The following is a 14,897-nucleotide window of genomic DNA, read 5'->3' as shown; positions in this document are numbered from 1 at the left end:
CAAGTTTTTATATTATATTGGAGTTTTAACAATTATAATGGCCGAAATAGCAAGTAATCGCGGAATAATATTATCGCTCATTAATTATCATAAATTATGAAACTAATTTATTATTAATTATGAACTGATATGATGCATATCATGATTATAATAGCACATAAATCGGACTTTCGCTGCACTTTAATTGCTGCAGAATATGCAAGGACGGCTTCGATGTAGCTCCAGAAAAAGCGGATCGCCGGCATCGCTTTCTGCCCGAAAGCGCGCGATTAGATCGATTATACGCGATGTTTGTACAGTTCCAACCAATCATATTTAATGCAGAAAGTCAAATTCAAAATATTTGACTAAATAACCAATGTATTAAATTATTCATACGAATTTTACAATTTATCAAATATATATATATATAAATATGTATGTTTCGAAATAATATTAAAATATTAAATACAGAGTAATATAAATAAAAATGCCAAGCTTTTATTTAGTCATTGTTATTAACATTCATATGCATGATTTCGTTAAAGTTTTCAAGTTTTCGAATATTTACGATGATGATTTAATAATTTAATGAGTTGAGATATAAAAATAAGAAGTAGGAAACAAGATGTAACGGATACACATTTCCATTTTACTACAAAGAAACGTAACGTTCGTAATTCCAAACGTGCGTCTGATGCGTATACACAACAACGATGGAAAAATGGAAGAACGTACATACAGTTAATTGTGCGAACGGTTGCACCGGAGTTTCCGTTCTCGTGAGACCGGAAAAATTACGAAATGGAAGAGGTACAACGATATCACATTCGGCACAGTTTGCCGCGAGATATCGAGATAATATCAAAAGTTGAGGTCTTGAAGCATCAAAAGGAAATTCTTGAAAAGTGGAAGCCATGGACCGATGTGTACATAACCTTACTTTCTATCAGGCTACCAAGTTTCTCGTTGGCGAACGTTTATACGAGTGTCTTGAATATTTCTATCCTTGTCCATCAGATTTACGATCAGATTTACTTGTGACACGATTGTTCTTTCATTCAGATGGAGCCTGGAATACGGACGCAATATTTTAGCTGGAGTAGCGGCATTCACTGGCCTCTACATTAACCGTAAATTCAGAGCAAAAATAAAACTGCGCGATTTCGGGCACTTACCAACAGCACTGGGTCTCTTCATGACTCCAACTGCAACAGTCTACTTATTGCAAACCGAGGTATCATCTGCTACGAGAAAATGATCTGGCGAGAGTGCTCAGCGATCCAATGCAACGAGCGATGATGTAATATGTATGATACATCTTTCAGTTTGTCCTGCACAAATTATTGGCATACGAGGTTTCTTGTCCCGTGTGTCTGGAATCCAAGTCCGCCGCGATGCAAATCTTTGGCGGAATGTTCTTGGCTTTACTAGGAGCGCCGCTTGCCAATTTCTCAGTAAGTAAACCTCTTTACCTCCATGCAATTATTTCAATTTGTTATGTAATTCATTTCATCATGACAATTCGTCATTAGTCAGGTAAAATTTTGCACATTTACATGCCTCGTTGTACTATTCATCGTTACGTTTAATCTATAGATTGCTGCTGGCAGTGGAAGGTTCAGTGTACCACTTCGAAATGATTTTAGAGGAATGCTTAAAATCACTCGATCAGCCTACCAGCCATTACTTCCCAAACTTGCGATACTGTTCACCGTTAACGCATTGCTAGCCGGTTTTATAACACACTCGCAAGTAGAATCTTTTATTTACATAGAACAGATGCAGCATCTTATGGAGCAAGATAAAACGGAAAGGCTTAAAATACAGGATGGTTTTTAAATTTGATGTATATAATTGTGATTGTGTAATAAAATATAGTGTAAAGGAAACGGATCTTTTTCATTGATTAATAGATTTTTATTTTAAAAATTAACTAATTATCGATATCTCGTGTCATGCTTTATCAATCGCAAAATATCGGTCCAATTACTTTTGTATTTAATGATATTACAAGGACAATAAGGAGATTACATGATGCTTTGTAGAATATAAAATGTATTTTTATTTCACATTTTGACATAATGTTTATAAGACGTCTATTTATAATTGTCCAGTATTCTCGTATTCACCAGGAGTCCTATGTGTAGTGTATTACGCGTATTCACTATTTTTCTTTTCTCAAAATTAATCCAGTATCTAGGCACCATATGATTTGTTACAGTAATAAAGGCTTTCGTACTGTTTAAGAAGATCGTTGGTTTAAATATTAATAGTATATACAATTCTTCTAATTTAGGAGAATTATTCCCTTTAACGTGACGTACAGATTCAACTTACACAATATCGAGTCGAACGTAGCTCATATTTATGAACATAATACAAACGTCTATTTATAGGCTCAAATAAGATAATATCGATATTGGAAATTCCACATTCTTGTTTATCGTGGAGTTGGATGCACATTTTGTTACGAAATCCAAAGATATTATATTATTAAATTTGGAAACACGTTGAATTTCTACTCGAATTTACTTGGGATCATCAGGAATATGCAGCATCCTTATTTTACATGCTTACATATACGTTACGTTTTCTAAACATTTTTATTTGAAAAAAAAAGAAAAACACGATCCGGTTTCTCAAGTAAAATTGGGCACAGATTAGTGCAATTTTGATTTGCCAACTCTACTCTAGAATTAAGTATATTACTGGCAGTTTACTGGACGTTATACGGGGGCCCGAATAGCAAGGAGATCCCAGGAACTATGCGTATGCGATAAGAATGTATAAAAGATAACACCAGATACTAAGGCATCGATTCAACCAAAATACAACAACGTGAACTGTTTATTCTTTTTTTTCAGGAGTAGGATTTGTATAATACCTACAACAATGATTATGTTGGCAGTGAATGAAACCAGCTATCGTATAGCCGCGAAAATCTAAAAAGCGATGTTTAATACAAAATATGCCTGAACTTCTACTTCTGCGTGTGACAATGCTGCTATTAAACGTATCACGCGTTTAAGGTATACTGACGAACGTATTCTCGTGTTCCAGTATTTCGTTTTCTTACACCACTTTACCAAGTACGCATTATCTCTATCTCTAGACATAACTCAAGTCGCGCGCATATCTACAATATACACACAACTGTTTTGCTCTGTTTCCGCAATATGTTTTATCTACCTTTAAGTGTTTAGTTATTAAGTATTCAGGAAAAAAATTTTTTTATCTGTCGTCATCATAATGGACATGAGTCATGACATTACCATGATTTGCACAGCAATCAACATCACAATGAGATCGTCATTTTTGTTAATATCTTATATCTATATTATATCTATATACCTAACTCTTTTCTTTTTTTTTCAGTTATAGTTTAGTTCTGTCTAGCCCATTGTCTATTTGCAGTAGAGGTCCCCCATTCTACGGATCAATAAATATATCCATGTATATTTATCCAGCATAGAAGCGATCGAAACAAATTTTTGTCTTTTTTTTTCTTTTTAAATCGAATTTTTCAGAGTGCAGTAATAATATTAAAATATTAGAGTTTAATGGAAGATACCAATCTTCCATTAAATTTGGTCTGGCGATAATTTCTCGTTATTGCACTTTATTAATCCATAGAATCCTTCACTGCAATAAAACTCTGGACTATTATTTAAACGCCTTAAACTTCATTGTAGGAATGGTATAAATATGCAACATTAAAAATTTATACAGTGTATGTTCATGTCATTTTTTATATTCTGTTACAACATCGGCATATATTATTAAAACAAGCGAAAAAAATCTCAGTAGACAAATGAAGCGATAACTTGACAAAGGAAAAAAAACTTTGATTTATACCATTAATGCAAAGAAATTCAATTCAGACGTTGCGGTATGTGTTAAATATGTATAATTAACGATTATATCATGGATTGAAAATAAGTTTTGTACATCATAAGCGATAGTGCATCTATTTTTTTTACTCCAGATCTACTTCGATTAAATTATTCCTTGAATTGTATCTCGAGAAAGACAATGAAAATCTATATATATTTTATTGCTCGTAAACATTTGCTGGAGAATTACATCTGCTATTCAGTGAAATGAATTTTAGCAATGCAGATAAACAATCGGAACGAATTTGTACATCATCGGATGAATGGATCGATCATGTTTGATTCTTTGAATCAAATCGCTCGACCCGCAGATGCCAAAACGAATGACAGGTGTGGATTCTAGCATGATGGCAAAGCAAATTGGAGTACCCATATCTTATCGTATCGATCGGTGGCTAGTCAAGTAATAAGCGTTAAGTAGCAAACGAAGTTTTAGTTGCATCGTTTTACACGCAAATAGATTATTTTTATTATTTCCAATTTAACAACCATAAAATTGTACAACACGAGAACAAGAATCTATCATATACAAATGTCTACAGCCAATATCGTTAGTATAGCAAATATTATTTTGGAAGAACATTGCCACCATACTTGTATTCTCTCGACGAAGTAAATTTATCGCACGGGGAGAGAGAAATGTAAAGAGAGACCGAGACAATGATGGGGGGGATATGCTGCCAAACGATCAAAATATAATATACATGTGTATATATATATAGGCACCAATTGAAGCAGTAAAAGATTGCATGTAATAGCCGCCTTCAATGTCGTATTTTTGTTAAGCACTTCATTTACTTCAGCTCTCCTCGTTACAAAACTCGTAAAGAACAACGATATAACGTACTGAGGGATATGATACACTTCATCAAAATGGTGGGTAGTTTTGCACGGGTAATACAACTGAAGGAACCGGTGGCATCGGAAGTGTGTGTATGAACGTGGGGTGATTCGGCTGAACCATAACTAACGTATGCTGCTGATTGGCCATGAAAGAATTGTATTGAGTGGTACCGTAAGATTGCGAGTAAGACGCGTTAACTGTGTCAGCCGTATTTTTGTAACAAAACGTACTGGACGCCTGACAATGTAGGGGCCCTTGGACAGGACCCCAAGCCAGCTGCTAGCATCTTCGGTTGTGCCAATGTGTCATGTAGTCTTGATAGCTTACAGTAATCTTCTCGCTCTGGTATCGCGTTAGCTTCACGCTGCGTCTAATGTCCGGCGTGACTAAGCCCTTGTAGCCACCTTTGTGCAGCAACGAATCTATCGTCTGAATCTGGTCCCAACCTAGACAGAGAAAGCGCGCCAACATGGTAGACTAAACTACACATCTAACAACGATTGCAGCAAGCGGATTGGCCGAGCCGAGCACACGACAAGTGTCCACGAACCTTGTTCAGTCGCAACATCAGGTAAGTAAGTAGCGGTTCTCTTGTTGCCTTTCTCATTATGGAACTCTATGCGAATACCATGGACCCCTATTTCCCAGTCTAAGTAGTCCACGCCATCTTCAAAGTGTCGCAGTATGGAGACGCTCACGTGCAAGCGTGGAAGTTCCTCTCGCGTTATAGGATTGAACCGTGAATCCTTGAAAGCACTGCAAAACACAATTGATTGTTTAACAGCAGACACAACAAACGATCCGATCAAACTAAAAATCATCAAACACATGTATTACCTAGTAGTAGCATATTCTCTAAGTCCTGCATGTAAGTGCATGGCATTGAATGTACCAATACAGCCGCGCAGCCGCATGTCCTTGCCAATAGTCCATGTTACGAACAGGGGACTGAGACATGGAAAAAAACATACTCGTGATGGAACAATCGGACACCTCGGAGTAACGAGTTTATCTCTCGTTACGACAGTTTGCCAGTTGGATTTACGCTATATAATGTAACCAAGAGTGTTAATTAGGTGGAGCAATAACGTCCGTTCTGATTTTGATCTTAAATCAAATTCACGTGCGTGTTTGTGTAACGTATATCGAGATCACATCAGGTCAATGATCAATAACAGGCTTGTAACTAACAAAGCAAAAAAGTGGGAGTAACGGCGAGTTGTAACTGTAAATGGATATCAATTTCCATATTTATCAAGGATCAAAGGTACGCCCAGAAATAACGCATCAGAGGAGCAACGAGGGCGAATGTTTTTTTATTATATTAATATTTCGATAATTCGATATTAAGGGGAACGCTCCTCTCTCGCATAACCTCGGCGCGGGGTCAGCAACACGAGCGGGACAAGGAAGATGGAGCGACTCCGAAAATACAAGACGCGCGTCCTACGAGAGGAGACGACTCGTTGGTCGGCTGGAGCCGCTCACGAACGTTTTCGCTGTCCGTTGCCTCCTTCTCCTCCCCCATCGCTCTCGCGATGGTTGAAAATACAAAAGCAAGAGTGGCCTCAACAAAGAAGCGCGCTGGCGTAGGTGGCGGGAGAAAAAGAACGAGAGACAATGAGAGGAAAAAAAAGGTACAGTCCGCGGACAAGGGGAGAACAGCGGGGCGGGAAGACGCGCACGGGGAAAGCGAAGCACGGGCGCGCGAGAGAGAGATGCGACTGGCGACGCATAGTGGGACAGGAGAGAAGGAAGACCTTCGCGTAGACGCGGAGAGCACGGTGACTGCCAGCTCACGCTGGTGACTCTACTCACAATGCTTCGTTGCTAAAGTTGGGCGGTTTAGGTGGGTCGAGTTGGTGCAGTTGGCAGTAAAGGACATCGAAGCAGTAGAAGCCCATCTCGGGCTGCACGATCGGTGTGTTGCGTATACGCGTGCCGTTCGACAAGACCGCCGTGCCGTTGCACGGTACGCCCGCGGAGTTGTTGAGCTTTTGCTTCTTGGTACCGCAACAGCCAGCAGCCATATTTCTGTCTCAGCCGTTGTCGTTGTCGCCGTCGCCGTCGTCGACTCTCACGACCCGAACTGCGGACACGAACGGTCTACGACCCGCGCACGTCTCACTCTCGTCCGCCCGTCGCGGCCACCGCCGTCGTCGCCGTTGTAGCGTGCCGTGCCGCGCGCGCGCCCCGTCAGATGGCGCGGCGCACGTCGAAACAGCTGTTTCATCGCCCGCCATTTCGCTGTCACTCACTTCTCCCACTTCTCCCGCGTCGCACGCCCGACGTTGATGCGACGTTCGTTCGTTCGCTCGCGAGCCGAGTCTCCGCGTTACTTTCCCGCACTTCTTCTTCCTCGTCATCTTGTCATCGTCGTCGTTTCTTACATTTGTGAATTTCAACGTTACGATACGGTAGATCGGTCGTTGATATGATGGTAGATGTATGTACACAAATATCTAAACATTCGGTTCGAAAGCGCATAATTTCAGACGCGATGGTACATACGATTGAAAGCATTTCAGAGTTTGCGAAAATTGACAAATTACGCCAAGTGATCACGTCGTGTAAAAACAGAAATAATGCTGACAAAAAAATGCATTTAGCAGGTACAGAAATATCGTGAGTCGCGACTCAAAATTCATTCGAAAACGATATCTTCTCTCAGAAATGTCGCGAGTATTTTTTCCGCGTAATCTTGACATCTTTCAAACGTTTTACTCATGAGACACCAGGCACCGTGTAACTTCCTACTTTATGTTTATCATGCACGATCAGAATAATTGGCGAGAAGAAAATTGAAAAATCACTTTTCATCAAAATATAAATATAAATAAAATTATCACTGCGTATTATCACCCGCCTCTAACTCGATTTGGCGAAGTGAAAGCGACCGGCGCAATTCGTGATCCCTGACTTCGCACGCAGTGCAAAGTCTCGGCTTACCGCGAGGACTGTCAAAAAATCATGCCTTCCAACGAGCGCGAATCACGCACCCTCGGCCACTACGCGTCTGCGAGGGTGGAAGCGGCGTCACTGCACAACTACGCCGTACACATCGGCGAGCCGGCACGATCGCGAGAGAAACGTGTCGCGCGAGTTGACAACGACGGGACTGTTTCACGCACAGTTTCACGGTTCCGCGAGGCTCCTCGTACGAAACTACGCGGAACGCAACACGCTACCCGCGAAACAGCGGCGATTCGTCCGGAACACGGGACAACGCGCAATATGTCGACGCCCGCAAGCCAACCACGGCCGTCGGAAGGATCACCGCCGACTGCTCGCGCGGGGAACTGTCACGGCGTGTAACCGCGCGCCGACGATGACGCGTTCGTCATGTTCCGCTCGTACGCGCGAAACGCGTGCGGTCCAACCGACGCCGCGACCGCCGATACGCACGTCCGCGACGCGCGCGGCTCCGCTCGGTCCGGCCGTGCGTCGCGACGCCGGTCGCGTTGCACTCGCGCGCGCGACACCGCGGCGCCATCTCGCAGCCGCTTCGTCATCGAAGATGCGCGCGATTAGGGAATAAATATATGTCTGTGTAAATAATGGATATGCGTCGCGATCTTGCAAGCTCCGCGCTTGTTCCGATGTAAAACTCGCGAGATTTCTTTGCTCCCGATGTATCTTTTAAGCATGACGTGTCTGTAAAACAGATTGTGCATCGTGAAACTTGGAAACGGGAGACAGGGGAGTCACGTATGCGGGAGAGCAAGATTGATTACGACGCGCTCTTCTTATGACAATATAAAACTTTATTCTGTTCTTTCCGTTGTAGTGAAAATCGTCCGTACCTCAATGTAATTTTCGAGTTTGGTAGCTTCTTAGTGTAAGGTATGTGCGCGTGTGTGTGTATATATTATACATATATACGTATATTCGGCTTATGAATAAACGAAGATCGGATCACTGCTGCACTATCGATTTGCATTTACGATCAAAACGAGCATATATTCGCTTGACATTACATTAATATAATATTACGCTAGCTAGTATCAAAGCTGATGCCAAATACAGCAACGAACATTAATCTGTAAATGCGCATATTTAGAAATTATTTATATATTTCGTCGCGTAACACGTCGGCATTCCGCGAGCCGTATCAGTTATCGAGAAAAAGATACAATTATGATGGACGATACGTATGTACAGTGCTTATTTTATGCAGTTATAAAATTTGTATGTTGGACAGATTTTGTTGGGCAGTTTTTATACCAAATATAGAGCTCGCTCCACAAATTGTCGGTTTCGATTGACCCGATTGATCCTTACGTATCTTCCATTTCCATTCTAGTTTAGCGTTACAAATCTGTCGGTACATTTGTATAATACGACGATTATCGAGTTGATCTATCGTACCTCAACGCGATACTACTTGATTGTATTAATAACGTCAAAGATGTATCGTGTACATACATGTATGTGTATGTATTATGCGCCGCACGTGTTTTTTTTTATTGTACTTACGGATAAAAATCCGCACACGAATATAACTTGTATGCCGTAAAATATAACTATGTATGAATTAGAATTATATATCTATTATACAGAGTCCCATAGGCCAAATGAGCGCATACATGAGTCACAGATTTTATGTTTTCCCTTTAATTGCTCGACGATTGAAGTATGCGTGGCAGTTTACTGGACGTTGATGCCGAGACCCAGAAGGCAAGATTTCAGGAACTCGCTAATTATCATCGATACAGAGACTTCACTTATTGAATAATAATAATATGGAAACGTATAACGCGTAACAGAGAGACAAGATACAATAACAATTTTCATTTATTTTTAACAAACTTCGTTAATATAAAAGATGCAACAGCAAATACATTGGCAGTGTTTAACAACCGGCTATCTCGAAAATAGCTGGCGGTTGAATGTAAGCGAAATTGACGCGTGAAAAATCACGCCACGTTATTATGTCAAGTATTGAGTCCTTCTATCGTACGCTATTGCAAGATGTAGAATTTACGAAACATATATTGATAGATGAGACCGCGATCGGTGCAATTATCATGAAATTACGACATCTTATAAATCGAATAACACTTAAATGCACAATGAGATCTTTATATTTTTTTATTTAACTCTAAACTTATGTCTAATATTCTTTTCGTTTCGTTATGAATTTTTCGATTTTAGCAGCTAAATCAACCACGACAAATTTATCATTCCTTCGCGACGCTTATCGTTGAAGTGATAAAGTGTAATAATTGATGTTTATATATATATATATATATATATTTATATATATATATTTTATTAAGGCGAGAATTTTTCTATCGCGATGCAAACACGCACTATAATACGATTAAAATATGTACTAGTCAGAGAAAAATATTAATAGAGAAAAATCATTTATTAAATAAATTATTCGATTATTTAAAATCCAATTTGCGTTTAGTATCTAAAAATGTGTTGTGTATTATCGTTTTATTAAAAAAAATGATATAACTCCGATATCAGTTTGTACATTGAATCTTGGTTAAGTAGGCAGTGAAATTTAGGCGTAATCACTGTCCTACAGAAGTCTTTTTTACTACTTGTATATCATTATAAATGCGCATTTAGGTTCTTTCTAATATGATGGCAGCGCTAATTGCAAAAAATGTAAAAGAGGAACAAATGCATCTGTGAAAAAGCACATCGATCAATGGACCAAACTTTCTCGACATTGTATTCATCAATCACATTAAAGATTTCAGAAATAATTTTGCTAAACATCCAAGTACTCGAAACACACAGAAATTGAATACAATATCTAACAACTACAAGTTTCACATATCAAATCACGTTATACGTAAGAAATATCTACATCGATTGATCTCAATGTGCGAAATATATTACTGCATGATACCTGCGATACGACACTCGACGTAACACTGGACAATTAGGTGCCATCATATGTGAAAGATGTGTCGTGATCCTCAAGACGGAGCATGCGGCATCATAAACGGTATGCTGTGTATACTGAGACACAGAAACACGCACCACTTTAAACAGTGGAAAATCGCGAGGAAAAATCGCCTCCAATGTCATTTTCGCTTGCGCACCCCGCGTTCCGCGATTTCCTGCGTGGAGAAACGGTGCGGTGGCCGATGATGGTAAAGCGGTGCAGACGGATAGGACGGACCTGCATTACCCCACCAGAAGGGTGGATTAGTACGAATCGGTAGCATGACCGGCGGAATGGGGGGCAAGGGTAGCGGATGTATGAACGTCGAACGATTGGCCTGCGTCCGAATCTGCTGACCGGACGCGAAAACATTGTAACGGGCGTTATCGTTCTGCGAGTGAGACGAATTGACCGCATGCGTGGTGTTGCAACGAGCTTCGGCAGATTGTTGAAGCAGGGGCCCCTGACTAGGACCCCAGGCGATCTGCTAGCATCTCCGAGTGTGACAATGCGTCATGTAGTCTTGATAGCTCACGGTAACTTCCTCGCTTTGGTAGCGAGTCAGTTTCAAGCCACGACGGATGTCAGGTGTGACTAGACCTTTGAAGCCACCCTTGTGTAGCAGAGAGTCTATCGTTTGTATCTGGTCCCATCCTGGACATCGGATTCAACATTACTTTCCGTAACGTAGAGAACGTTCCTCGAGTTTCTGCTACATATACTATGTCCTACCAGTAAGCTACATACGGATACGCACCTTGCTCCATAGCTACGCTGGGCAAGTAAGTAGCCGTCCGCTTATTACCTTTCTCGTTGTGGAACTCTATTCGAATCCCGTGAACGCCCACTTCCCAATCTAAATAGTCAACCCCGTCCTCGAAATGTCGTAAAATCGACACGCTCACGTGTAAGCGCGGTAGCTCATCTCGAGTTATGGGATTAAACCGAGAGTCTTTGAATGCGCTTCAAAATACATATAATAGAAATATACGTTAAAACCTGGCCATTCTCCGACTGCGTTCAATGCCTAGTGCATGTACGTCAACAAAAATCTCTACTACATACGTTCAACGTGAGAAACATTGTCTCACCTAGTTGTAGCGTACTCGCGTAGTCCAGCGTGTAAATGCATCGCGTTAAAAGTACCGATACAACCTCGTAATCTCATATCTTTCCCTATTGTCCATGTCACGAATAAAGGGCTGGAAAGATGCACTCGTATTAAAAATCTCAAATCGAGGAATACAACTTTTTTATTTTAATCAAACAGTAAACATTGGGTAAAAAGATAATAATCGTGTATTGTATTGTGAGGTGAGGATTTTATCATTAAATGCAATAACAATGAATACAAAAATAAATATAACAATAAATATAAAAACAATTAAAAACGGCAAATAAATTATGATTTTATCCGTTGTCGCAAATTTTGTCGAGTAAAAACAATGGTACACGCAACAATGGTACATACAACAAAACGACTCTATTAACAATGCTTGTACATGTGCCATAGCAAACGCGTGTCTCGGTGACTTACACAATTGGCATAGCAACACGAGATATCGAACAGCGATTCGCGAGCACCGTGCGTCGACGGATGATCCACGCGCGAGGATCGGACACTGACGTGACTGACGCGGTGCCACTGAATTTTGTCAGGTAGACACTCCACCGAGCTAAACATCAAATACAACTCGAGTGGTTCCAAGTATAACGTACGAACAGGAAAATGAAATACCGACGCGAAGTTGCACGTTGCTCGTACCTCTAGCATCGAAAATCAATCTCGTGGAAGCTGTGCCATGAAAATTTCAACCTTGCATCGCGGACAAGGATTGCGCGCGCGAGGGAGACGACGCGCGGTGTCGGGAACGAACAAGGACAACAGCTGACGCGACACGCGCGAGCGAGATGACGCGTAGCCGCGCTGCAACAGACGGAGAGAGACAGAAGGGAAAATTGAGAGAGAAAGAGAAAGAGAGAGGACAGCGCGCGAAGGCTACTCACAACGCCTCGTTGCTGAAGTTGGGCGCCTTCGGCGGGTCCAATTGATGCAGCTGGCAGTAGAGCACGTCAAAGCAGAAGAAGCCCATGTCCGGCTGGGCGATCGTGGTGGGCTTCCTCGGCTGGACCGCGCTGTGCCGAATCACGGTGCCGTCGCACGCGCCACCGCTGGTGCCGCCACCGCCCAGCCTCTGCTTCTTCGCGCCGCAGCAGCCAGCGGCCATGTTCCTCCTGGACAGGTCACTGACAAGCACTGCCGAGTTCCTTCTCGCTCCGCGTCCACGCGTCTCCTCGTCACGGTGTAACCTACGTCGACGTCGTCGCCGACGCGCGCCGGATCGCGCCCGCGCTCCGCTAGATGTCGAGTCGGCGGTGGCGTGAACAGCTGTTTCATTACCCGCCATTTGTAGTACGGCGTCCGCGTCATCGCGCCATTGATAATTAGCGTACGCTGCACGTCGTATGCCGCGCCTCTCGCGTCACGCGAACTTGCCAGCGCTCATGCGCGAGCTAAGGCGGCTCGACGGTGGCGCCCACTGCGCCATTTCAAATGTCTCAAGTCCGAAGGTATAATTTCGCGTGCCACTAAAACAAGCGATTAGAGCGATAAATTCGTCGCTCGTAATCCAGCGACTCCAATTTTGTAGTTCGAACCGGTTCAACTACAAAGCATTACCGCTCAAACGCTGTAAAACTCTGATGCACCGTGACAAACGACTACAAGTGAAAATGCTGCCGTGCCGTGTTGATCGTGTATAACGTTGCAGAACCAAGAATTGTAATAAAACAACCCAGAGCAACACTAACCTTAGAGTTAAACACAAACGTTCTTCAGCACTAACAGACTTTCTGATAAATGTCTGCTTATGGAGTTTCGATGCAATAAGTCCTCCAGTTACGTTGATGACATGCGAAAATAAATCTTGCGCTTTCTAATTTTAATTATATACGATAAAGTAACTTTATAAAATCCATGCTCATCACGATTTTAAAACAGTGCAATCCAAACTTTTTTTAAAAATAATATCTTTTTTGACTTCTCATTACAGAAACGGCAAAAACAAAATCATTTTGAAATTCTATTTCCCCTTCTCGAATCATTCGATTATAATTTAATATCCAATTATATATTTCTTTTTTCTAGAAGCCATACCCAGACAGCACACAGATATCCTAAAGATATCCATCAGATGTCCTTCAAGGATATTGAGAATATCCATAGACCATCCGTTTTACGTCCTTTGGACATGTTATGAATGTCCATAGTATATCTGTTTATGAAATTGGTGTACATGTTTTACGTCCTAAATACGTCCATATGACATCCATTGGACATCCTGTGGACGTGATAAAGGGGACATTCGGAATTATTAAAAGGATGAATCCAGAGAGAGTTCAAAAAGAATTCACTTGTTTGTTATCAATGCTGAGTTCATTTTCAGATGCAAAAAGAATAAAAAAGATGTTATGGAGCGTAAAAGAATACTTTTTGCATCTAAAAATTAACTCAGAATTGGTGACATACAAGTGAATTCTTTTTTAACTCTCTCTACTATCTGGGAAAACAGAATGAAATATTTAAAAATTTTAATTTTAAAAATAAATAATATATTTAGTTTGAAAGTCATCAAAATAGACATACAAATTATATTTAACATAAAGCGTTCAATAATAATTGTGAATAAATAGTTTACGGAAAATCAATAAAATACCATAATATACTAATATTCGAAGTGGTATTAAAAACAAAATTGTCTTGAAATGAACAAAACTGAAAAATTCGCAAATTGCACGTAGAAATACTAATATTTAAAATGAAAAATATTTCACTTCAAATAATCTTCGCGCGCGCGTGTGTGTGTGTGTGTGTCTGAATAATTTATTTACATATAGCATGCACAGAAAAAGATCAGAATTACATGCAGATGGCGTTGACATAGCGCATACAGGGAGCAAGTACAAATAAGAATAGCATATGGATATACAAACATGTCCATTTTAGGATAGTCCTGCAATGTTCACAAATGTATATCCTATGGATATCTGTATAATGTTCACAGATATCCCGACAAGAAATGGACACAAAACGGATGTCCATAGGATATCCTGTGCTGTCTGGGTAACTACAATACATTAATAATACTATACTAATAAAACTTATAAAACATAAAAAATGCGAAATCTGTAGTTCAACTTTTAATTTTGTTCCTATCCTTTTTCATGTACAAAGTTACCGCTTTAATAGTTCAGCGACAAAAGTCGTCAT

At 40.7% G+C, this 14,897-nt stretch overlaps 2 protein-coding genes across 3 annotated transcripts; one reads left to right on the top strand and one right to left on the bottom strand.

The window, feature by feature from the left end:
• Positions 1–648: 648 nt before the first annotated feature.
• On the top strand, positions 649–1,871 carry LOC105282666. 2 transcript variants are annotated; one of them, XM_011344837.3, is made up of 4 exons: positions 649–967; positions 1,045–1,216; positions 1,308–1,436; positions 1,579–1,871. In XM_011344837.3, exons 1-4 carry the CDS (start codon positions 897–899, stop codon positions 1,819–1,821), a joined length of 615 nt encoding a protein of 204 aa, XP_011343139.2. In that variant the 5' UTR covers positions 649–896; the 3' UTR covers positions 1,822–1,871. The 2 variants fall into 2 exon arrangements, with proteins under 2 accessions (XP_011343139.2, XP_011343138.2); XM_011344836.3 differs by having other exon boundaries at positions 660–908.
• A 149-nt stretch (positions 1,872–2,020) lies between these two features.
• LOC105282676 lies at positions 2,021–13,038 on the bottom strand. The gene is given in 10 exon segments (XM_026969258.1): positions 2,021–5,165; positions 5,270–5,475; positions 5,557–5,667; positions 6,538–7,181; positions 10,579–10,724; positions 10,781–11,038; positions 11,135–11,281; positions 11,385–11,590; positions 11,719–11,829; positions 12,635–13,038. Coding segments are annotated over 10 exon segments (2,397 nt in total). The 5' UTR covers positions 13,036–13,038; the 3' UTR covers positions 2,021–4,998.
• Between the last annotated feature and the right edge of the window lie 1,859 nt (positions 13,039–14,897).

This window comes from Ooceraea biroi, chromosome 4 (genome assembly GCF_003672135.1).
Source record: "Ooceraea biroi isolate clonal line C1 chromosome 4, Obir_v5.4, whole genome shotgun sequence".
NCBI lineage: Eukaryota > Metazoa > Arthropoda > Insecta > Hymenoptera > Formicidae > Ooceraea > Ooceraea biroi.
This window is presented reverse-complemented; position numbering and strand designations above follow the sequence as displayed.

Excerpts from the sequence above, each read along its gene's own strand:
- LOC105282666 (XM_011344836.3), top strand. The coding sequence starts at position 784 with ATGGAAGAGGTACAACGATATCACATTCGGCACAGTTTGCCGCGAGAT. Across the intron at positions 1,217-1,307 it reads TCTACTTATTGCAAACCGAG|TTTGTCCTGCACAAATTATT; the intron begins GTATCATCTGCT and ends TACATCTTTCAG. Across the intron at positions 1,437-1,578 it reads CGCCGCTTGCCAATTTCTCA|ATTGCTGCTGGCAGTGGAAG; the intron begins GTAAGTAAACCT and ends TTTAATCTATAG.